Source organism: Peromyscus leucopus, chromosome 7 (genome assembly GCF_004664715.2).
Source record: "Peromyscus leucopus breed LL Stock chromosome 7, UCI_PerLeu_2.1, whole genome shotgun sequence".
Classification (NCBI taxonomy): domain Eukaryota; kingdom Metazoa; phylum Chordata; class Mammalia; order Rodentia; family Cricetidae; genus Peromyscus; species Peromyscus leucopus.
Genome location: NC_051069.1, coordinates 14094944 through 14120547, shown reverse-complemented (window position 1 = coordinate 14120547; position 25604 = coordinate 14094944). Strand labels below are relative to the sequence as shown.

General features: G+C 37.5%; 1 protein-coding gene across 8 annotated transcripts in view; it reads right to left on the bottom strand.

The window, feature by feature from the left end:
• Neo1 (neogenin 1) overlaps positions 1 to 25604 on the bottom strand; it is a 178869-nt gene that overhangs the window by 26413 nt on the left and 126852 nt on the right. For 4 of the 8 annotated variants that reach the window (XM_028892477.2, XM_028892483.2, XM_028892484.2 and 1 more), the window contains exons 9-21: positions 25405 to 25559; positions 21003 to 21151; positions 20374 to 20512; positions 17413 to 17462; positions 15817 to 15964; positions 13257 to 13367; positions 12132 to 12326; positions 7631 to 7726; positions 4881 to 5104; positions 4661 to 4799; positions 2511 to 2618; positions 1080 to 1274; positions 434 to 466 (exon numbers count right to left, since the gene is read on the bottom strand). In XM_028892477.2, coding sequence (XP_028748310.1) covers positions 434 to 466; positions 1080 to 1274; positions 2511 to 2618; positions 4661 to 4799; positions 4881 to 5104; positions 7631 to 7726; positions 12132 to 12326; positions 13257 to 13367; positions 15817 to 15964; positions 17413 to 17462; positions 20374 to 20512; positions 21003 to 21151; positions 25405 to 25559 — 1742 coding nt within the window. The remainder of the gene's footprint in view (positions 1 to 433; positions 467 to 1079; positions 1275 to 2510; positions 2619 to 4660; positions 4800 to 4880; positions 5105 to 7630; positions 7727 to 12131; positions 12327 to 13256; positions 13368 to 15816; positions 15965 to 17412; positions 17463 to 20373; positions 20513 to 21002; positions 21152 to 25404; positions 25560 to 25604) is intronic. The other 4 variants (XM_028892478.2, XM_028892481.2, XM_028892479.2 and 1 more) reach the window with 3 other exon arrangements.

Sequence of the window (25604 nt, the reverse complement as noted above, 5' to 3'; positions counted from 1 at the left end):
TTAACATATTGCAAAAAGAATAAATTCTTGGTTACAGATAAGCACCTATTTAACAAGATTTATGTCTACGTATTTGTTGAATTTGATATTAACTTCTCCTAAAAGCTACAAATAAGGAAGGTTAGTATACTGGTCACTTTACGCCTCAAACGCTTACCACTGTTTATAACATTAGCATCTTAACACCTTAACCTGTTTATAACATTAGCTTCTCAACTCAGTTTTCTTCCACCAGTGGATTTGGCTTCTAAATGAATCCCTCAGCTTTTCAAATAACCCAAGGGCGACAAACATGGACTCAACTCCACTTTGGCCAATAAGTATGTGTGTTTTTAGCACATGGTACTAATTTCCAGGGGAAAATGTAACAAAACGCTAATAATAGGTCACAAAAGAGAGAAGTGAGAGAGAGAGAGACTGTCTTCTCATTTACCTTGGTCATTAGGCATTTTATCAGAGGAGTCCGCTGACAGGCCAAGCACAGGGGAAGAGGAAATAAGAGCAAGTATCACCAGCTTTGAAGATGGACAGACAGAGGTTTTAAAGGAAAAAATAAAATTCCCACGAACTTCCAAATAAATTGACAATAGAAAAGAAGTTTAGATTTCCACATTTCCACAGACTCAGTACCCAACTCAATTTTATTACCTAAGCTTGCTTGGTTTACTATTTTATGTTCATTTTCTTGAGCTTTACATAAATGGCCCCTTCCAGTCTGGTCCTCTACATAGGTTAACATATAAACTTTTTATGTTAAGAGCCTGCATGTGTTGAAAAAACATCTGTCATAATAATATGTAGTATTATGGAAACCAAAAGAATCACTTCTGGCTTCCCTGATAAAACTATGAGATCACTGCAATTCTTCTGCCCAGATACGCAGAGCCAAAGTTCCCATCTATGTGGATTGGGAGAGTACCGATCTGGCAGTCAGTGGGTAGGAGAGGAATTCTTTAGAAGTCTTCACAGTGAGGCTGGCACGTTCATTACCAGCATTTTCTACATTACTCACAGTCTCTATATGCTGCAGTCCTTCTCTTTAGACAGCATATTAAAACCCTTGGCTCAGGGAGCTTTACCTTTAGGTGTTCTGAACTGGACAGCTTCAGACATAGGTCCCATGCCTTTTGAATTCCGGGCCTGGATTTTGAAGTAGTATGGTGTATCAAGTGTTAACTCCTGAATCTGGTGAGTCAGTCTGTTACCCACAACAGGTTCAATGACCCAGTCATGTATCTCTGCATTCACATCTGTGCTGTAATAAATGATGTAACCTGTCCAAAGCAATAAATAGGAAAAGAAATACCTCTGTTTTCCTTTTTGCAATCAGAATCAATAAATGCCTATGATATAATATCTGAATAAAGCACCATGAGGGCCTAGATTTAAAATAATATAGTTATGATACTTAGTAATGGTATGCAAAGCTCAACTAGCTCCAACCAAAGTCATCATTTTCTTTTAAGAGAAAAATGCTTGGCAGATTGGAAAACCTCTGACAAAGTTCTAAAACTGGGGCAGGTGAGGCCATAGAAACTTCCACCAGGGGGCACTCAATCCCCACAACGAGGCAGGAAGCCTCCCAAACATAAGCCTACTTGACCCACACTGAAGCAATATGATTTATTGTTCAAGGTTTTAAAAGACAAAGTAAAATGTAACCCGAGTCAATGTATTTCTTTTACAGAAGAGGCAAAGTAGGAACTAAAAAAAAATAAGATATAAAGACTAGAATTTATGGAAAAGGACATCTTATTCAAAGTTACAGGAACCTGTGAGACAGAGCTACATACAGATTAAGTTCCAGCCAGGGCTGTATAGAAAAATCTTGTCTCAAAAGTCCCAAAACAGACAGACAAAAAAACAAAGTTACAGGAACAAAATGCTAAGAAACACTTTCTCTTTCTCAGTCTTTAGGCCATCTTCCTCATATTTCAGAGGGTAAATGGTTCTTCAGAACACTCCTAATGTGGCAGAGGTTCCAAACAGCAGTCAGTATCCTCTTTATTATGGGAAATTTCTCTCTAAAGTCCAAGGGGAAAAAATCCCCAGTTCCTTCATAGGCCTAGGATAATTTAACCTTTTAACACTAGTAGTAAGAGCACAGAAACCTGAAATAGCAGGCTTTGGGGTATTGGTGGCTTAAAAGCTTAATGGGTTTTTGGGGGACTTTAAAGTAGAAAAGCAGTTTATATGTATTAGGTAATTCCCAGCAGAACTAAACACACAAGTTCAAAGCAAGTCACCTGGGGAATGAACAGCTTTATGGACAATAAACATACTCATCTAGCTGCAGTAGAACAAAGGCTGTCTAGCATACTCCAGCCCCACCAGATACTGTTAAGCAAAACCACTGGCTGGCCACTCAATTCCATGCTATTTTGGGCAGACTGCACTTCCTTGTTCCAGTTTCAAGGACCAACATGGCTCATAGCACTCTCTACGCACACTCCCACTTCTACTGACAACACAGCCCTTGCCTGGAATAGTGCATCATCTAAGGCTCTCACCTGTAATCTTGCCGTTAGCTTCAGAGGGAGGCTGCCAGTTCACTATTATGGTCCTAGGTTTTCCTTCTTTACTCACAACTGTCACATCCTTAGGTGGAGAAGTAGGAACTACAAAACAACAAATACTGTCCATTTCAATGTAATTCACAATTTTCCAACTCTTTTCATTGATAAGGCACAGTAGATGCATAGAGCAAAGACAAATCCCCTGGCTTCAATACTTCAAGTCTATGTGTAACCAACCATGTCTAATAAAAAGAAGACTACACAAAGTGTCAAAGGAAAAAACAAACCAAACCAAACAAATACTATGAGGACAGAAAATGGGCCTGTGGGCTGGAGTCAGAGATATATACTCCCCAGAGTCAAAGGCCACTGTTTCTAAGCACACACTTCTGTCTGGCATTGTACAATCAGCAACTCCCTAAGGCTATGACAACCTAGAGAGGCCTGTGTGGTCAGGGCACCAAACTGAGAGCAGTTACATAACTGGTCCCAGCTTGCTTTCTCTCACTGGATTTGACTTATCTGGTAGGACATTTTAAAGTGTGAAATAGTTTTCTCTCTTGCTTAGAGTTGGCTCCTCAAGTCAAATATGGCTTTTAAAAGCTCAATTCCCTCTAAGAAGAAATTTACAACTTCGTATTTTTCATTTTAAGCTTACACTGAAAGCCTACCACCAACTGTTGATATTACTGCTCTAAATAAAAGCTGTTCATCATCAGAAAAGTCAACAAAAGAGAATGGCTTTTCTACATTATACCTGAGAACTTTAAATGTAATGTATGAGTAGGTAAATACTCAAATCAAGTATTCCCTCAAATTGTCACTTCCTAAAATACTAGAGTTGCAATATAAGGTGGAAAAGCCCAGTCAAACAAACATCCTAAGAGAAAACAAAAATTTCACTTATTAGTCAATAAGCTGGAAGTAAAGCAAAGACATTTTCTTAAAATAGAGGACCTGAGTGTGGTGGTGCACACTTTTAATCCTAGCATTCTAGAGGCAGAGGCAGGTGGGATCTCTGTGAGCTGGATGTCATCTTGGTCTATATAGTGAGTCTGAGAACAGCTAGAGCTACACAGTGAGAACCTGTCTCAAAACAAAGCCAAAACAAACAAACAAAAAAAATTAAGCAAGCAAACAAACAAAAAACCAAAATAAACAGAAAAGTAAGCAAACTAATGACAATTTACCCTTTTATGTACTATATTCCTAACTCTCCAGCTCAGTCCCCTTTCCTGTAGAAATTCCAAGCAACTGTGCAGAATGGCCAGACTAGTTTGTACAGAATGTGTTAAGTTTAGCTTTTCATTATGCCAGAAGTAGGCCAGAATACAGAGATTCCCAAGGTCATTCATATCCTCATCCCAGCAAAGCCCAAGGGAAGTGAAAGAATGGGCTTTAAAAAAGCCAGCAAAAGGTAAACAGATCTCAAGGCTGGCAGCATACTTTTTCTTTAAATCTGCTTGGCTATCTTTTCTCCATCTCGTGTACTTACAAACACCAACGGCTAGTTCAGTTAAGGATCTTAGAGAGCTGTTTTCCAAGAAGCCCTGGGCTACCAGTAAAGTGTTCAGACTGGGCAAGCATGGCTGGGCAACTGCATGGTCAAGGGCAGGTCACTTCATTTTTCAATTTCAATTTACCAGTAAAGCAGGATTAATGACAATAATCTCTTGTATCTAACCACAAGCTTTTCCATCTGTTCCTCATTTTACCTTATAATAATCTTCTAAAGTAGAAAAGGGGGTGATTATCACCCCCACCCAAAATGGAAGAAACTGAGATTCAGAGGGATTAGAAGACATACTCATGAGCACAGTCAGTAGATGGTTGACCTGAGATTGAATTCAAGTCTCTTAATTTAAAACCTAGGCTGTCTTGCATTATACTATTCTGTTGTTTACTAATATTCTGGCTAGGTGACCCCAAAATCCAAAATAGTTGAAATGGCCAATAAAACTCAAATGCAGTTGTCCCCTGGTTCTGCAGAGATGTCAATATATGGGCACTACTCTTGCATAGTAAAAGCAGGTGATAAGATGTCCCATGGCTGAGGATGTGGCACAATAGTGTGAACTCCCACAGGCTTTCATAGTGTACAAAGGGAAGAAATGCCATGTGACACAGATTTGCACTACACATACCTAATTCAAAGGTAGCGCCATGAGCTGTCATACTCCACGTGCTTGACCTTCTACCTTTGGTCACCATCACAGAGAATTCATAGAGCGTATTTGGTTTTAAACCAGTAACCAAGTAGCTTAAAGTTGTGGCATTTGCATTCTGGAAAAGTATGAAACAAGAACTTTAAAACAAGAAAATACCACTGATTAGCCTTTTTCACCCAGGGCAAATGTTTAGTACCTTGTACTTGGTGTTTGCTGGGATATTGGTCTTCCACCGAACCGTGTAGTAGCGGGAATCTGTAATCTTCTGATGTTTGGGCAGTGAGTTGTCCGCCCATGTAATCCTTATGGTGTCATGACTCAGAATGGAAGCCTGAACTCCCACTGGTGGCATCATGGGAGTGGGATCTGGCACTGGAGTGTATGGAGCATTAATAACAAATAAATCAACTTCAGAAGTGTCTGGGTAAAAAGTAATTAAGAAAGGGAAGTGGCATTTTAACATAAACAAAAATAAAAGGGAATGCAGGGGAATATAATGGAATGAAAGATGAGAAATGGAGAAAAAGAAAGAAAATCCAGAGTTAATAGATAGCCCTCATCCATTCAGGAGAATACTTCTACTGGTTTTTTTTTTTTCTTTTTTCTTTTAAGGAAAAGAATTGTAGGAAAAAGTTAAGCAAATTAGTACTTAACTATTTTTTCAACCAAACTCTAAAAACATTAAGAAATGATAATTGAGTGATTGTGTTAACATACACATGCTTGTATTTTCTTTGAATTAATTGAAAACATTACCTGCTGTCAAATGATCATAAGAAAGCAAAAAACTGCTCTTAATCTAGAGTATTCTAATTTCCAAACAAGCAATAAAAAGCTTATGGTCTGTTTGAGATTCTACTAACTATGACTGCATGAGGCCTGAGTTACTAATGTCCATCACTGGACATCTGATGGTTCATTTCTCAAAGCTGAATGTCAGGTCTATGGTTAAGCAAATCCAGACCTGCTGTTATCTTGAGTGCAGAGGCAGTAGAGATATGGCTCACAGCTGACCAAATCCTTAAGAGAAGGTAAACTGACACCAGGCTGCACTGTCCACTGTATTTTCTCCAGCAGTCAGAATAAGGTAGAGAACAAGTCCCCATCAGTTATAATGCCATAATTATCACTGCCAAATTTTAGAGATCACAATACTTGTTTGATAAAAGGAAGAACATACTATATTCTGTGTTCAATGCAGCAAATGCATTCTTTATTGCAAAACAGACCAGAGTGAGTAAAAACAAACAAACAAATAAATAAATAAATCATCAAGGGCCACAGCTGGAGTGCAGTACAATGGGACCTCTGGGTTTTTCTAATTTATAGGTAGGTTTTCTAAATATACACATACTCATTTATATTAAATGTTTCCCCATATAGTTATAGTGAATGGTTTTATATATAACTAAAAATTGGAAACAGCACAGTTTATGAATAATTGCTACACTAAAGAAACAGTCTTCATATGTATATTTCCTGCACAATGAATACTAAAAATAACAGAGGGGCAGTCTACAGGGCTTTGTTCTAAGACATGTCAGAATATATACTAATTAGTTACAATGAAGCTTCAGACACAGAAATAATTAGTCTTTAAGGAATATCTTGTATGCCAACTCTTGGGTAAAATAACCAGGTTACATGGCTTAGAAGCATTTCCTTGTACATTTATATTTCTGTATTCTTAAACCATGTCAAAGAAAATAATTTTTTTCTATGGTAGTTCAATTTAAGAAGGTAAAGGTCATTTTTTGAATTTTTTTCCTAGGACACTAAAACTATTTCTAACACAACTTTTAAGTTGTAGGTACACAGGCCAGAATTATCAAACATGGAGTAATGATGTGTGTACAAATAGAGGCTTTAAAAAAAGGGACAAAGATTATCTTTGTAAGAACACTGCCAAGTCTGTACAGTTACTTAAAGCATCCTGAAGACAGCTTATAATACTGACTCAAAGTAATGGTCAACAAATGGAGAAACGCATTTATAAAAAGGAATTATTTTGTATTTAGGACTCTTTATAAAAACTATGTCTATGAGTGTTTTGCCTGCATGTATGTATGTGCACCATGTGTGTGCCTCATGCTCTTAGAGGATAGAGGAGGGAGTCAGAAACTGGAGTTATGGATGGTTGTGAGCCACCATGAAGGTGCTTCAAGTAGGATCCAGGTCCTCTGAAAGAACAAGTGCTCTTTACCACTGAGCCATCTCTATAGTTCCCAGTTCTAGGACTGTTAAAAAGTTCACAACTCTATTATACCAACTTCAATAAATTTTATCACTCAGATCTAAGTTAGAAGTTTTACAACAGTACAGAAATTTTATATATATATTATTTTGAAGATATTTAAAATGTAAAGAAAATAGTGACTACCGATCTCTTGTAATAACTATAACTGATCAAATGTGTAATGCCTTTGATTCTATCCCTTTATATGAACTTTATGAAGGGCACACAAAAAAATACTTTCCTAACCAATTCAGATATCTAACTATAAAAAATGTTAGCTTCACCAAACATACATATACTTATTGCTATGTTACGATGTGTAACTTATATTACATATGTATGTGTATATATATATGAATATATATTTTATTAGTGCCTTTCATTTTTTGATTCATTACAGTTATACCATGTCTAAAAGACAAAAAACTACTGTTAATTTTCTCAAAACTATATGTGCTAAATTCTAACAGATTAAAAACATGTATATATCTACAAAGAATAGCTTACATGACAGACAATAGTTTAAATAAGCAAAAGAGGAACTAACAGAATTCTGTACATAGAAAACCAGCCTATTACTCATTCCAAGTCTGCACTCCAAGTTGCTATGTATTTTTCCTTCATGCACACCCATCAGGGAGACCCCTGGGTCATACTCTACACACACAGTTGGAAAAGTGCAGATGACCAAAAGTGACAGGATGCCCTACCTGTATGAGGTCTGGTCACAGCACTCTCATAAAGGGGGATGCCTTCACCAACATTGTTGAATGCTTTCAGGGTAATCACATAATGAGAGCTTGGATCTGAAGGAAAGAAGTCAAAACATTTTTTTAATGCTCTCTTCAGAACTTAAAAAATACAAGAGTGACTATCTAGTTGTGGAACAAATTCATAAAAGGCTTATGGTTTTTTGTTTTTGTTTTTAAATGGGATTGCTTATTTTGGGATTTGAAAGGACATCAATTTCCTGGATTTAGTCTTCAGAGTGGAGGTGGACTATTCTTCCTCTCCTAAAGCCTCTAAGGTTTAAGATGCTCACCGTATGGTATAAGGCTTTTGTGTACCAGAAGCCTTCAGACACAGCTTGAAATTAAACCCCTTCCATCCTTGACCACTCCAGCTAAGGTAGGAAGGAGGAAATAAACTAAGAGTGCCAATGTCTTCAACGTGCCAGAGAACCTAATCCAGAGCAGCCAACCTCTTGATCAGACAAGACACGACCTGAGATTTGAGGATGGCCTGTAGGTAATACTGAAAGGAGATTGAGAACAATTTCTCTAGGATAGTGTTTCTCAACTCGTGGGTCTTGACCCCCAGAGGGTCACATATCAGATATTTTGCATTATCAGGAATCTACATTAGCATTCATAATAGTAGCAAAATTACAGCCATGAAGTAGCAACAAAATAATTTTATGGCTTGGGTATTAAAGGGATGCAACATTAGGAAGGTTGAGAACCATGGCTCAATGGGGATCCTTCAAAATGTTCTTGTTAAATTCAAAGAGGTAGCAGTAAGCAACAGCTTGAATAGTATTCACCTTTACTAAGGGAAGCAGGAGTATCTAGGATCACATGCTTGATCCAGACAGTGTTTAGTATGGGTAACTCCAAAGTTGTTTTCTAAGTAAAAATGTGAGTTCCTAGTCCATTAAATTCTGTGGCAATTGAAGTTTTCCAAGGTGAAAAAACCTTATGTTGTTTATGTTACTTCAAAAGCTCAAAACAGATGTTTTACTTGGTGGTCTACCCATTCTCCAGATAATAAAAGGCAATATATCAAGGCATCTGGTATTCCCATGTCAAATAGAAATAACAAATGGAACCAACACAATTTGCAACTTCAATGGCAAGGAAAAAAATGGATTGGGCAACATAGTAGAGTGATATCATTCACTGAGATTGGGGACAGAACTAGGGCAGTCATGACACACAATTTTGAGGCTTATTCTAGGCACATTCTTCACTTTCTGTATTCCCATTCGTTTTTTTTTTTTCTTCCTGGTTTGACTAGCTTATAAAGGCCATAAATTGCAAATATATCCTTTTAATGAAAGACATTTCTTTTGAACACTAGGCCTTTACCTTCAGCTGTTTGGTGCTTGCTGTGAGATATCTCCAATTTTTCCTCTTCCTCTTCTTCTCCCTACTTCAAACCCCTCCATAGTTCTGCCAATCTTAATGCTCAAGACAGAAACCTGAGTCATTAAGACCTCCCTTCTTGGCAAACAATCGAGTCTTGCTAATTCTGTTTCTCACTATTTTCTCTTGTTCTCAGTGCTTCCTTTTCCCAGGCCACCACCATTCTCTATTCTGAGGGCACATTCAATCCTCTCCCTATACACTGTATCTACAATGATAACCCCTTGAGTTACATCACCTATATCACCCATTCCCCCTTAGCACAGTGAATACTACATCATCATCATCATCAGCAGCAGCAGCAGCAGCAGCATTTGGGATTATTGAGACAGGGATTCATGCAGTCCTAGCTGGCCCGGAACTTGCTATGTAGCTGAAACTGGCCTTGAACTCTTGATCTTTCTGCCTCTACTTCTTGACTGCTAGGATTACATGTGCATGCCACCATGACCAGCTCTCAGATATTTTTTAAATTGTATTACTTCTAGGCCGGGCGGTGGTGGCACACGCCTTTAATCCCAGCACTCGGGAAGGCAGAGCCAGGTGGATCTCTGTAAGTTCAAGGCCAGCCTGATCTACAGAGTGAGATCCAGGACAGGCACCAAAACTACACAGGGAAACCTTGTCTCAAAAAACCAAAACCAACCAAACAAACAAAAAAAACCACTGTATTATTTCTAACAGCTGTATGGTATCTTTTTCTTTGCTTTCTCTCTATACAGTGTTTGAGACACTGTAGGTGTTCATTAATCACGTATTAACTGATTTTAAAAAAAACGGCTTGGGCAAAGAGATACCAACTTTAGTGTAAATTTTGGGCCAGATGAAATATGGGCTACATCTAGATGCAGATGTCTAGTAGGTAGATGTTTGTATGAACATGAAGCTCAGAAAAGAGCTTAAGTTAGATGACTACATGAATTCCTAAATGAACTTCTTGACCTCTGACTTGCTTCTTTCACTCGGTGTTTCATGAATCTTGTATTAGGTCAATAAACACATTTTATTTTATGTCAAATTTATTTGGTTTTTTGCTATTTTTCTACATACACAATTCTCTTCTAATAGAGTCTACTGCTTCTTCTCTTTAGCATCACCTGTGTTCCTTCTTGCCACCCTGTTCAAACACTGTTCCGGTTTGATCTTTCAAGTCCAGCTAGATTTCTTCAGGCCTGTTCCATGTGCCTTGTTCAGGTTTTCCTTCTCTGAACACACTTCTCTTCAACTCTACTGTTTCTGGTGTTTTACTTTGGTTCTCCTATTAGATTGAAAGTTCCAGGAAACCAAGGACCAAGTCCTGACTGCACTGCAAAGGACTTTTTATTTCAGAAGTTTCATAAGGGAAACAGTAGGAGGCTGGTCATCACAGGGACATTTTTATCCACTGTAAAGCTTTGGTTTTGCTATCCAACAATTGCTTGTAAGCCTACTCATGTGGAGAAGCCTCCTGGGTTTTAGTTGATTTGTCTCTTTTTAGAAAGAAAAACAGAAAGTGTATTTTGTTTTTGACTACATTTATAAACTATTGCTTATTTTCTTCTATAAAAGATCTGGTAACTCATTTGTCAGGCACTTAAAGCTGTTCTTAAGAAAGGTGTTTAAAAAAGCAATGGTTTGAATAAAAAACTCCATCAGCAGGGATTATGAATTGAGATAAGTCTTTCAGAGAAATATTAACAATGACAATCCAATTTGGAAAAGTAGTTATACCCACCCAACTCAATTCATTATTATGTTATTATATTCACTTTAAAAATTACATTTATTTGTGTGTATATGTGTGTGGTCATGCACATGCTACAGCACATGTATGAGGTCAAGGACAACTTGCAAACTTGGCACTCTCCTTCCACCATATGGTCCAGGGGATCAAACTCAGACTGTCAGGCTTGGTGGCAAGCACCTTTATTTGCTGAGTCATCTTGCTGGTCCATAATTCATTATTATAAGAAATTAATATTTATATTTTTGCTTTTAGAATTAACTGAGATATAATTATCATAGAATAAATGTATTTAAATGGATAGTATGTTTTGATAAATTTATATACCCATGTAATTAATACCTAAATTGAGAAATTAAGACATTTCCAAGTAGCTATGCCCTTGCCATCAATTCTTAGTACTCAGAGTTCTATGCAACCACTGGTCATAGTTTGTCACTTGTGGATAAGTTTTGCCTATTCTGTAATTTCATAAAAACACAATAACACACTATATATTATCTTGTGTTTGGCTTTTTACTCAGCACATTTCCTAGACTCATTTCTGCTGCTATGTGCACTAATAGCCAATTCCTTTGAATTACTGAGTAGTTTCTATGAAAGAATATAGTACAGTTTACTATTAACTTGTTGATGGAAATTTGTAATGATTCCCTCTTGAGGCTACAAGTACAGCATTTTTTTTTCAAACTTTTAAGTGGGCATGTGTTTTCATTTCTCTTGGTTAAGTATCTATGAGTGGAATTGCTAGATTGTAAGGCTAACTTCATGTAAGAAACCTCTATTTTACAAAGCAGTTGTACTATCAGTATTTTTTTTTTTTTTTGGTTTTTCGAGACAGGGTTTCTCTGTGTAGCTTTGCGCCTTTCCTGGAACTCACTTAGTAGCCCAGGCTGGCCTCGAACTCACAGAGATCCGCCTGGCTCTGCCTCCCGAGTGCTGGGATTAAAGGCGTGCGCCACCACTGCCCGGCTAACTATCAGTATTTTTAACAGCAACTGTGAGAATTCTAGAAGATGTACAGTGGTATTTCTTTGAGATTTTATACTTGTAATTCTCTGACAACTAACAGTGCTGAGCATCTTATAACATGCGCATTTCCCACCCATTTATCGTCTTTATTGACCACCCATACATCTTCCCTGTCCATGAATATGTCTTCTTTTGCACAGTGTCTATCCAAATTTTCTGCTCATTTTGACTGGGTTTCCTTTTTACCGAGTTGTAAGAATTTTTATATATTCTAGGCCCAAACTCCATCAGATATTTGAGTCTTAAGATTGAAATCTTAAGATTTACCAGTAACAACCTAATATACACATTTCTTTTACTTGGCAAACATACCCAGGTTTTCAATGGTATAGTAACGCTGTTTATAGTCCACTTTGATGGTCTGTGCGTGAGGGCTGCCAATGCCATAACCAATGGCATACCCTCGAACCACAATGTTCTGGTTCTCTGGAGGAGTCCAGCTTACTACGATGCTTGTGACAAGTGGACGGACATGAAGAGAGCTGGGCACTTCAGGAACACGAGTTTCTGAGGAGGAAGGTGGAAACGAAAATGAGATGTACTTTCTTGTAGAGTTTTCATTATCCTTGGGGAATGACGTTTTTAATAAATGACATTTTTAATAAATTTCTTCCTCCTTTGGATGAAGAATTCAAAGAGAACCTATAGCTATAGTGAAATACAGCCCATGGTTTTATTTTTTTCTAAGACCCAAATGGTTGCTCAGTCTATTCCCTAAACTCTACAGGTGTAATGAGAAAGGTATGTCATCAACAATTAGAAACCTGCTGTCAACAGGCTGATCAAATATCATATTACAACAATGGCACCAATTATTTATTTCCCTAGATAATCAACGATCCATAAAAAAAAAGATGACACCGTGGCCACAACTGATTCAGTTGTTAGACGACTAGGAGGCTTTAAAAGGAAACAGTTTAAAGCCTCTTTCATGTACATTACTCAAGGCACAAAGTGCTACCTTAGCTGAAACTCAGAATAGGAATACAGGTCTTTGGTCTCCCCAAATCTAGCACCATCACTGTTAAAGGAACTAACTACACATAACCATCTAGAGTTATGTATTGAACAAACAGGCAAGAAAAAGCAAAAACATCTCCAGGACTCAGGGAAAAGGGAGCTACAAATGAAATATAGGCACAATTGATGTGGCTCAGCCTTGAAGTGTATACTATCTATTTATTTATTGACCTCAGTGAAAAACTGAACTTCAAATGCCTGTCCATTTTACTGTTCTGCAGATGTTCACTCGGATACTCTTACAATGTCTGGAAAACAACAACCCCTTGGGGAACTCTGTTGCTTCACAGGAGCAACAGCAGTACAACACACTAGCATCCACAGACTTCAGCCAGTCAGTGGCTTTCCAATCTGACTCTCTGGCGATAGTTAATATCTATGTATCATGTGCCAATCTTGGTCACTGTTTAATCTTACCATCTAGGTCACTCTCAAAAGTTTCAGCAGATAGCCAATCAGTTGCTGGGCCTGTCCCATTGACTGTGAGAGCAGCTACTCGGAAGTTATATTCTGTCCCCCGATCAAGACCTGAGAATCAAATAACAAAAGAGATAAGCTGAAACAAAAAGTTAGTAGTCTCCTATAAAATGAAATATCTCACCTACTCATTTCACAGCTTAATAAAGTGCAAGTTCACAAAGAACAAGCAAAATAAATAACAATCAATATACACTACAGGGTAGCTCTCAGTGCCCACGCCACCTAGAAGAAAACAGCAATGACTAACCCCCCAGGAAGTTTAAGAGCATGAAGGCAACTTTGGGATTATTTAATGCAATACCTTCCATTTTGTTAAAAAGGAAGCCATGACCAAAGATAATGAAAGAGTTGTTACAAAGGAACAAAATCAGCTGGTTTCAGAAGACACCAAAACCCAGAAAAGAATGTAAAGATGTAACTCCTATCAGGTTACCTCTGTTCTTTGAGACCTGCTATAACCACAGCAGAAATAATTTAAACATCAAATATGGCCTAGAAATCTATTTTTCAATAGCCAGTTGGCCAAATGTATTTATAGTAAGTAAAAGAAGAAAACCCAAACTTTTCTATTATGCAACCCTTTATTTACTACCAGCTTTAATAAAGTGTAAGAATTACCAATGCAAAAGCAACAAGATTCACATATAAAAGTCTACCTAAAAAGCAGGATGATAGTTAATATGAGGAGTTATGCATTCATTCACACATCTTTAGAATACTTAAATACAAGAGAGTGACCATTAGGGTTATTAATATTATCTTACCTCTCTACACTCAAATAATTAGGATAGCAGCACAGTACAGAAATCCCAATAAAGACAGAAATATTAAGAATGTAAGTAACCAGGCTGGGATGTAAGGTATGCTGGAGCTAAAGTAACCAACCCTGGCATATGGTGAGAAGTGACAGAGGGCTCTGCTCTGTACATGCCATCCTAAATCTGTCTGACCACAAACAAGCAAGGACAAAAAGAGGAAAAATGCTAGGTTCAAGTCCTCCCAATTTAAAAATGTTAACTTTAATTATTATCTTGCATGTATGGGTGTTTTGCCTATATGTATGTCTAGGCATCAAACATGTGCCTGGGGCCCTCGGAGACCAGTAGGGGTATTTGATTCCCTGAGACTGGATTAAACTGTTGTGAGCCACCGTGTGGTTACTGAGAATCTAACTCAGGTCCTCTAGAAGAACAGCCAGTGCTCTTAATCACTAAACCATCTCTCCAGGCCCATTACCCATTACCATCTTGTCCAGAAAGTGCTAAAAAGGGATGCACATTTGTTTGTAATTGTTAATGGACAAACTTTAGAATAAAAACAAACATGGCGCAATAAAGATCTGAAAGAAACCAATTATTCAGTTACCATTCCTAGCCTTCTAGAAGGATAAGAATATATGAAAGAGCAGGCAAGATAGAGTTAAGTATAAAAAGGCTCTAAATAACTGAGAGTTTAAAAAGCAAAACTAAGACACGCAGTACACATAAAGATACACTAATGTGTGCTAAGTCCTGAAACAACCGTTTTGTCCAGCTATAGATAAACTGTATACTTCGATGTCTAACACAAACTCTTAGTAATCCATAATGCACATTCCCTTAACAAGCTTCAGGTTAATGCTTCAAGACTCCAAGAATCTGTTTTTGTTCACATTGTATATTCAATGTTAGTTCACCAAGATTAAAGCTTTTCATTCTATGGATACTGAGGACATGGTTATAGAGAATAGCTATCCTTTAGTCTATAAAGATTTTAGCTAATGCTTAATTCAGCTGCTACTGAGCACAACCAAACAATGGTTTTTGCCTTGACTAGTCAGTAATGCCTAGATTCTATCTTCAGTCACACTGGCCTTACATATTCAGTTTCTCAAGATTCTCCCATAAAGAAGTCCTGTCCTTGTTTAGCCAACTCTATTTCTTATTATGGTTGGATAAAAAAGTGAATTCCTAGTGATCTGTAGAATGATCCTTTATTAGGTAGGCATTTGGGTCGATTTTTGTAAGATATGTTTCTTGTTCTGTTATATATAAAAGGAAAATTACACAAAACAGTATGTCTAATAGAATTTTCTAAAACTTTACCCTGTCCATAGCAGCAAATGTAATTATAATACTGCAACTACTCAAATACTCTGCGGGTCACATGCATCTGGCACATTATAACAAGTTTTGTTACCAACTAGGTTGAGTAAAGTCTGTCTTATATTTTTAGATTATAAAATAAGTGTTATATATTCAGAAAATGAGACAATAAAAAGAAATAAAAACCAAACACAACCCAACTCCATAGAGATGGAGGAATTGGTAAGAGTATTTTCCATTAATTTGTATCAAGTTAAACACAGATTATTATAAATTTTTGCGAACCATTTTTAATTTGTTTATTTTTAATTTGTTTATATAAAACAACTGCTTAGAGCAGTTTTAGACTGGCATAATTTAAAATCTGAAAAAGAACCACCTTTTAGCCATTGACTATATGCAAAGCAGCTTACCTTCAATCAGCTGAGACAGCTGTGTCCCAGTTACTAAGGTCTCAGTGACATCACTTTTTCGGGAGGCCTTTCGATAGCGAATCTTGTAGCCAGTAATCTGCCCATTTTGTGTGGCTGAAGAAGGAGGCTGCCAGTGAATCACTATACTCTGAGAAAAAGCAGTACAAGGAAAAGACTGAACATATCAAAAGGCTGGTCCTAACTGTATACACTATTAAACCCAATTTCACTGTAGAAAAGAGGAGAACAAACACATAGAGCTCATGGTACTTGAAGTTTCACCAAGTTAATTATTTATAGTCAGTCAAAAATAATTCTAACTTACTGGGCGTGGTAATGCACATCTTTAATTTCAGCACTTGGGAGACAGAGGCAGGTGGATATCTGTGAGTTTGAGGCCAGTCTGGTCTACAGTGAGTTTAGGGCCAGCCAGAGATACACAGTGAGACCCTGCCTCAAAACAAAACAAAATACAAACACACAAAAAACAAAACCAGAAAACTTTAATTAAAAAACCTCCAATGATCAACTGAGGGAGGAAAAAAGCAGGTATGTGACATGATGTTGTCATCTACAAAAATTCATGCATGAGAGCCACATGATAAGAGAAACTAACAAAAACCCCTCATGTTTTTAAGTCTATGGTTTTTGTGTTGGGCTGCATAGTATCTATCCTGGGGTGCATGCAACCCATGGCCACAGCTTGGACATTCCTGCTTGAGTCTAGATTTATCTCCTAAGTATTTTGTCTGAATAAAAACATCAGAAGTCCTAGAAGAGTTCTGAGAGGGAAAATATAAAGTCAGAAGCATACAGACCAGGAAATATACTATTGTTATATTACAATAGTATAAGAATTATTTCCCTTCTCGAATGCAAATTAGCTGTAATTAAATAATTCCTATGGACAGGAGTGGTGGAGTGTCAGTAATCCCAATCTAGAGAGGCAGAAACTGCAGGATTATAAATTTGAGGCTAGCCAGAGCTATACAGTAAATTCCAGACCAGTCAGAACTATATACATATAAGACCCTGTCAAAAACAAAACAAAAAACTGAGGTCGAACAGAAGTAAATGATTCCTGAAGAAGCATCCCATAGTACTTTTTGAAAAGACTTCTTTACTTATGTAGCTCAAAGGGTATTGCATTAACCTGAACCAGAAGGGATGTTGTGAACAGACACCAAAATCTATACCTATCTGTCTTTGGTTTATACTGGCATCATGTCATCATAAGCAACTTACTTTCTTTGCATAATTTTGTATGGTTAAGATCTAAAATAACATATTTACATAAAAACAGCATTTTTTTTTTTTTTGGAGAAGCTATAGAAGTTTTAGCATCAGAGAAAGTTACAAAACAGAATAAACGCGTGGGGCCCTTAGGCCAGCTTTATACATATGCTGTCTTATTTTCCTGCCTGATTTTAAGTGTTTTCAGTTACATTCTCATTTATCAAGTTAGTGTTTTCAAAAGTAAATCAATTACTACAACACTGGCATTCACTGTTCTAATGTTTGTCTAAGGAATCTCTGCCTCTCTAAGTCCCTCTGAGGCTTAGTATGCCAGTAAAGTGAAGAGAAGCAAAGCTTTACCTTTGAATTTCTCACTTCTAAGGACAGATTCTGAGGAGCAGCACTGGGAACTAGAGAGGTTAAAAAAAGAAAGGAAACAATTCAATCATCCACATACCACCCATCATGTTACTGCTCTCAGCCAGACTGAACACAAATACACATCTCCAACACGAACTATGTGACTAGAAGGTCTGAACCCAGACAACAACATCTTATGTTGATAGCTCTAGGGGATAAAGTATGGCCTTGCTTTATTCATGTTTTAAGGTAAGATCCTTTCATATGAGCATCCATCCTTACTCAAATCAGGCTGTATCTCTGGAAATCAGATACTTATTTCTGGGATGTTCAAAGGCTTTGAAATCCTAGACCAGTTCTCAACCTGTGGGTCATGACCTCTTTCAACACCTTTTCACAGGGTTCGCACATCAGATGTTTATATTATGACTCATAACAGTAACAAAATTACAGTTATGAAGTAGTAAAGAAATAATTTTATGGTTGGGGGTCACCACAACATGAGGAACTGTATTAAAGTGTCATAGCATTAGGAAGGTTCTGAGCCACTGCTCTAGACTCCAAATTCTTCTAGACTTCAGATATATTCTGAACCTTAAACATATTTATTCTGAACACCCATTATGGGGAAGAGTTGCACATTTTCTGGAACCAAGTGACTGAACTACATAGTGACAATATGGAGCAAATTGGGAGAGACACACATCCATGAGTCTGGTTTTCTTATGGACTTTGTAAAGTGGTTTAGAAGGCAATTTCCAAGAAGATAAAAATATTTAAACAAGGAAAGCTCCAATAAGTGGCTTCCCAATGCAGCGATGTATCAGAGAGCATGCATTTAGATGTGAAGAGTTGTGTCTGTTGGTGAAACGAACAGTTACATAACTAAAGTTCTTAATATACCTAACACAAGAACATTTAAAAGTTGATGGCCCATATACTTCCCCACATCTCCCTCCACATGATGACAGGCAGCAAAGAAAACCAAAGAAGACCTAACTAGCTTGCCCTCTACTCACCAAAAGCTAATTCTAGCCCTTCATACCTACTCCTCTCATCAGGACTTGTTTCTCTGTCATCTGGTGACCACATATCAAAATAAAGACCTACTGAACTGAATGTGCCTTGCTCATGGCTCTAACTTGTGCCTAGGAAAATGACATGGGCCTCAAGTCAGAGTCAGCTGTAGAAGTCTGAAGTAGGACCCAGCGCCTGTTCTCAAAACATGCCCATCCTCACAGCTAAGATTTGTTGCAAGGTACTATACGGCAAGTACTCACTCCTTACAGCACTCTCACAGGAGTTTACTATTGTTTCCATTTCATGTATAAGTTATTTACAAATGAACTTCCATGTGGTTTACTTGATCAAAGTATTCCTTTTAGATGGCCTAAGACTTGGGATTCACCTTACTTCTAAGTGCTGCGTTAGACCCCCACGTAAAAAAAAAATTTGGTTCCACTCAGTTTCTATGGTACTGTGGTCAGTTAGGCCAACCTACTTAAGTAAAGTTAAAATTTGGCTTACACATAGAGTTAAAAGGCTATAAACCTTTTTCCATCAATATTTTTCCCAAATCATGACCAACTGATTTATGCAGTTGGGTAGCCCAACTATAATTTATATTTTGTTTCTCCTTTTTATCTGAAAAATTGTCAAGTCCAAAGAAAAGAACAAAGAATAGTACAATGAACACTGTATTGTGTCCTTCTAGATTCACCAATTACTAACATTTTGCAATTAGTAACATTACTATATTTTTCCCATTATGAGTATAACTAAGAAATTGCATAGATACAGAATTATCTATTTTTTTTCCTGAATTATCTGAGAGATGGCTGCAAGTCACTGTGACAGATCACTCTAAAATACTTTGGTACATATGTCCTAAGAACAAGGGTGGGTTCCAACAAAACTAAAACCCAACAATCACATTTGGAAACTGCAATTTTGATATAAGTGTATTAATAGTATTCTATAGAGGTGCTTTTGTCTCTACTGTCTAGGAACCAAAGATCACACATATTTTATATCCCAAGTCTTTACTCTTTAGATGATTTTCTTCTAAGACTAATAATACATTTTAAGAATTGAGCTCAGCTTTTAAATGAAAAAAAAAAAGTGCAGAACATCTCTCAATTTGACATATCTGTTTGCTAGACTGAAGTTAAATTTTGGGGTAGGAAAACAATAGAGGCAAAGCTGTATCTCTGTTCATGGAATACAAACCAAGCACACATCTTGGCTTCTTTCCTAGTGATGTTCAATCATCTGCTTAAAAGAGTCAAACTAGCTTATAAAGCATGCAAGTTTATATATATATAACATATATATAGTTTATATATATATAAGCTATATATACATAAACACATATTTAAAAAAATAAAGAATACTCAATTTAGCCAAGTTTCATCAAACAGAGAGATACCCTTACACTTAGTACAGTGAACTGCGATTTTCTTTCTTTTTTTAAACCCTGTTGATTTTGACCTATGTAATCACTGGCAAGCTATAGTGTGAAAGTACTTCTGTTAGTAATGGGTAGTTTAAAATACAGCCACAGGTGAGAAATCAAACTGTCACAAAATATCTATTAAAGAAATAAATATGGCTGGTATGTAGAGTAAGGCTAATCTTCCAATAGTCATATAAAATGGTTTGTGCAGTGAACAAGCAGCAGACTTTACCTATATGGACGATGAAGACTGTACTACAAATACCAAGAACCCATTTAGTATTAGATACCACATGCTCTGTGCTTTCCAGTGACAACAAAGCTGGTGATGTTGGTGTTACCTGAAGTTTACATGTAAGAAAAATACTCAAAAAAGTTAAGTGACTTGATCAGTAAGGGGTACAAAAGGGATACGAACAGAATTTTCTTGACATCAAAGCACACGATTTTACAACTGATTAGGGGCACTAAGAATTTTATTTTGTTGCAAAGGAAAAAAAGCTCACCATCTGATAATGTTCGAACAGCAACATCTTGTGTGGAGACTCCAGGACCATGTTTATTGTAGGCCACCACTCGGAAACTATACTCAGTGTATTTTTTCAGTCCATTAATAGTGTAGGAGTGACTTGAAACATCAATATCCTTGAATGAAATAGAATACTGTGTGTGTATACACACACCCATACACATACACACATGCACGCTCACACATGCACCTCAAGCCAAAAGAAATGCTACAAAATGACTAAACAAATTCTGCACAATACAGAGTTTTAACCCTCTTACAGAATATTATTTATAGCGAAAGCAGATTAGTTAATCATAAACAATAACAATTTGTTTAGAAATATTATTTGACATTTAGTAACTCTTGCTGATAAAAACTACAAAATAAATCTTAGCACAATGAAACAGATTTAGCACAAATGAAACCAACAACATTTGATTTCCTATATCTCTTCCTTACCTTTGATTTCTAGTTAACTAACTATGGAACTCTGGAAGATTTTGGTGTGGGGGTGAAGTACTAGCACATTTGTTCATGCTAGGCAACTGTTCTACCACTGAGCTGTATCTCCAACCCTTTAGGTTTTAGAAACCAGTGGTTTCAAAAAATCACATCATTTTATACCTGTTCTTTATCAGTCCCTTTTTCCATGTAGTACAATTTGTAATTTTGAATTTCCCCATTGCCGGACAATGGTGTTTCCCATGTGATGGTGATAGAAGTAGGTGACGTTGCATAAGCTCGGATATTAGGTGCGGGACCAGGGAGCTGAACTGAAAAGAGAATTTCAAGAGCTCAAGATAGAAATCAGATTTACTGCAGTTCTCAATAACCACTCTCAGCAATACTTTCATAATGGCCATGTTTTATAAACAATAAAAGCTAAGAAGACAACTGATTTCATTCAAGTATTTTTAGGATACATTTCCCTTTACATAACTCAAAGCCAGAAATGATCTATGAAGTATCTTCAATTTATTAAAAGTAAGAAAAATACGCAAAGGCACTCGGTTGTGGTTTATAAACTCTAACGAGTACGTATGTGTGTGTACACTCACTAGTACAGACTGAAAGCCAGAGGTCAGTGTCAGATGTCTTTCTCTATCACTTTCTACCTTTATTGTTTGACACAGGGTCTCTCACTGAATCTGAAGCTCTCCAGCTAGGCTGGATGATCAGAACCCCTAGGATCAACCTGTCCCCCTTCCCACATTCTTTAGCTGGAGTTGAGTTGTGTGTCCAGCTTTACGTGGGTGCTCTGGTCCTTAGACTTGCACAACAAAAAGAATCATTGAGCTATCTTCCCCAGCCCCAAATTCTAGTTTTGTAGGAATAAGGCAGCACATATAAGCAACCACTACTGGAAGAGATCTTTCTTTTGTTGGGTGCTAAATAGGCCTACAGGGATGGGCAGAGGCCTCCTTCACAAAGAACTCCCAGTTTGGCACAGAAATCAGGAACATTAATAAATCCCGACAGATTCATATGGTGGCTGTAATGAAAGAGAAAAAGAGTACAAAACTCTGCTGTGTGAAGAAGGCTGCTTAGGTAAGGAAAGGGAAAAGAAGGCTGGTGAAGACTTCTTGGCATTACAAACCAACAGTCTTTTCAGACAACAGGGAGAAAATTATTTGTTATTGGGGAAATCGGGAATAAGTGGAAAGACAATGTTATATGACTTGTATGGCTGTACGATAGAATGGATGTGGGAGAAATAATGTTGAAAACAAGAGCCAGACAGTGAAGAACCTTTGTTGTCCTGCTATACAGTTTAGATTTTCTCTGACAGGCAGTTGACAGAAACATAAACATCCTTCCATGTTTAAGGAAGGATGTGTGGACACATGCACAGAAGAGAAGCAGCAAAGCAACAAAACCAGTTATAGCCACCATTAATTAGTATTATCATCCCCATTATTGATGAGTTTTGAGGCAAAGAAGCTTTCCAAGTGATGGGAAATTTATAATGGTGGAGCCAGAAGTCAGTCACTTTCTGAGTCTAAAAGATAGGACTTCATGGAGACCAATAAGGAAACTAAGACAGTACCTTCAATGGTTGGTTGGTCCTCTGTGGACCCTAAATCTAACCTAAATCTAACTGCCACAATGGCTCATACATCAACCCTTTCAGAACAGTCTTTTCTTCTGACCAAGAGTTCTTCCCCATTGGTATACAAATCCTAGCTAGCTGTCCATGCCTATATTTTGGGAGACATCCTGCACCTGAAAGTGAGTTTTCTAGCACTAATGTCTCTATTATAGACACCAGATTTAAGGTCAAAGAAGAGAAAAATGTTAAGACAAATTTGCTTTCTCAAACAACAGCACTATGCCTTAAGATTTGTTTTGCTACAGAAGTAGAACTATCTGAATGTAGTTACTTTGAACAGTTGTTTGATTTATTTAGTCATGAACCATGCTAGTTGTTCAACATTAACAGCACAGTTTGTGTAGACTGACAGGTGAGGTTTGTCACACCTCTGTTGCTGTGGAAAACTTGCTTCTAACTTAACTCACGAGAGGGGAAACAAAATAGTTTACAAATTCTCTTGACATCACTTTCATTATACTCACTGGTTAAGCACAGGCAAATATGATCCTTTAAAAAGTCACTAATGATTCTTTCAAACCAGCTGTACAGTGGCATCATAAACAGAAGTTTAAGTTGACTTATGAAGCTAATTATGCAAAGTACTTCCCAAAGGCAGGTAATTCAGCACTGCTTCCTCTCCATATGCCCCATACCTTGAAGAAGTGCAAGTCCCTCTTCACTTCCCTCTTCGGCTGTCACATCATAAATTCCAAATACTGTCATCAAAACCGGTTGTTCCTCCTGCTTATAACCTCATCTAACCGCTCTTTCTTTTCTTTTCCCTCAGACAGGATTTCTCTTTTAACTTAACAGTCCTGGTGGCTGTCCTGGAACTCGCTTTGTAGACCAGCCTGGCCTTGAACTCAGAGATCCGCCTGCCTCTGCCTCCCGAGTGCTGGGATTAAAGGCATGTGCCATCACTCGACCTAACTCCTTTTTAACCAAAACTCTTCAACAAATTATTGTGCTGTCTCTTTCCATGTGATGGTCGCATTTCATACTATTGTGTATTTAACTGCCTGTTTCTGGCACTAGGTTGTAAATTCCTTGTGGACAGAAGTCAAGGCTTGCTAATCTTGTATGTCTGAACTGCCCAACACAGTGAAAGGCACACAGTGGGTATACAACAAGGCCACTTTTCTTTTTCTTTTTCTTTCTTTCTTTTTTTTTTTTTTTTGGTTTTTCGAGACAGGGTTTCTCTGTGTAGCTTTGCGCCTTTCCTGGAACTCACTTGGTAGTCCAGGCTGGCCTCGAACTCACAGAGATCCGCCTGGCTCTGCCTCCCGAGTGCTGGGATTAAAGGCGTGAGCCACCACCACCCGGCTCACTTTTCTTTATGCTGTCTTTTACTTCTAAACTTGACAATGACACTTCTAGTTCAGTGGTTTTCAACAATCTGATGACAAAGTCTGAAATGTCCATGAAAGCTATAGACTCTTTCCAAGGGGAATGTGAATATATATATAGACACATAGATATTTTCATTTTCAGAAGGCTCACAGCCCCAGGACAGAATTCTGCACCAGAACAAATCCGGTGGTCCTTCCTCCATTTTCATCATGACTCACGTTGCATGTGAACTGTTTGATCCTATTTCTGGGATTTGGGTCATGCAGCTTTCTTCCCCAAGAATGCTTGTGCTACGTCAAATGCTTTAAGGTCAACCCCAGGCCCCATCTTTCCTAGGATCCTTTCTGTATTTTTATACAAATTCTTCCTTGCTCTGAATTCTAGTTCGGTATATCTCATGTATAGTGACCGCACTTAAAAGCTAATGATGGGTAATTGAGTCTGAAATCTAATGGATAATTTTCATACTTATCTGAACACAGTCATTTATGAAATTTAACACCTCTATTCTTTGTGACACTCTTCACAGCCCTCACGTTCTTGCCTAGCATTGATTCATGATCTTCAGTATCCATCACTACAGTGACCAAAGCCCTCTTCCCATATTTACTACTGTTTTTCCACAAGGACAAATCTTACTTGTTCACCATCCCTGTATCTCCAGTATTTTGCATAGTATCTGGTATAAGATGTTCTCAAGTATTGTTAAGTAATTTGCTGTAACATTAAAAATTGAAGGCTCTTACTTCTTGACTTTATTCCACCCATCAGGTAAAGTTCCTGAATTATTGTTATTCTATTATTGGTAAATTCATACATTTTTTTTGAGCTCCCAGACAGGGAGTTTCTACAAATGAAATCACATGCTCCCCACTAAAAAAACAAAAAACAAAGTCTTTTTTATTTAGGCTCATGAACACAGAAAAGCTAGTGTAGGTACAATAAAAGTAAACTAGAGAATATTCTAAGGAGAACATGGCTTACTGTGAGAGGCAAAAGTTCAAAATTTTCAAGAGGGAAAAACATCATGACATTTCTTACAAATCAGGCCTGTAGTTTATAAAAGCTATAGCATACAGGACATTTATAATATAAACCAGCTTGACACTTGCCTTAGTCACAGAAAGCCTTAGAAATGTAATTAGAGGTAACACTATTGAGCACAAAAGAACACAGATCCAAAGAGTTCTAACTAGTGAGGTACGCTAACACAGGGCACTCCGGCTGGTAACAAGTATAAATATCCACTTTCTGTGCAAAGCAGTACATTAGACATTACAGGAACTGTCCATAAAATAAGCAACTGAAGGAATCAAGTAATGATGCATCTCAGGATCATACAGATACAAGAGTACAAAGGATCAGAAGAAAGGTTCCACAAGACTTCTGAACTAAGCCTTAAAAGATCAGTGCAATATGAACATGAAGAAAGTAGAAATACACTGTTCCTTTACTTGCTAATGTTCGACAGAAATTCATTTGTCCATTCAGAAGGAGCTTGAAGCCATGATGCAAGACAAAAAGCTGACAAGACTCCAAATAGTCTCCCTCTAGGTGCGGCCAACACAGAGGTGAAAGACTTACCTTCAGGCTGTGTTTCTACTCGTAGAGGAGCTGAACTCTCTCCAGAACCGTGTTTATTTTGAGCCATAACTTTGAAGATGTACACAGTTGCTGGCATTAAGTTTTGAATAGTCACCTGCATCTCTCCAGGCTGACTGGTATTCTCAACACGCTCCCTTTGGATAAAGAAGGGTTTTGAAAGAAACTGATGAATACAGCAT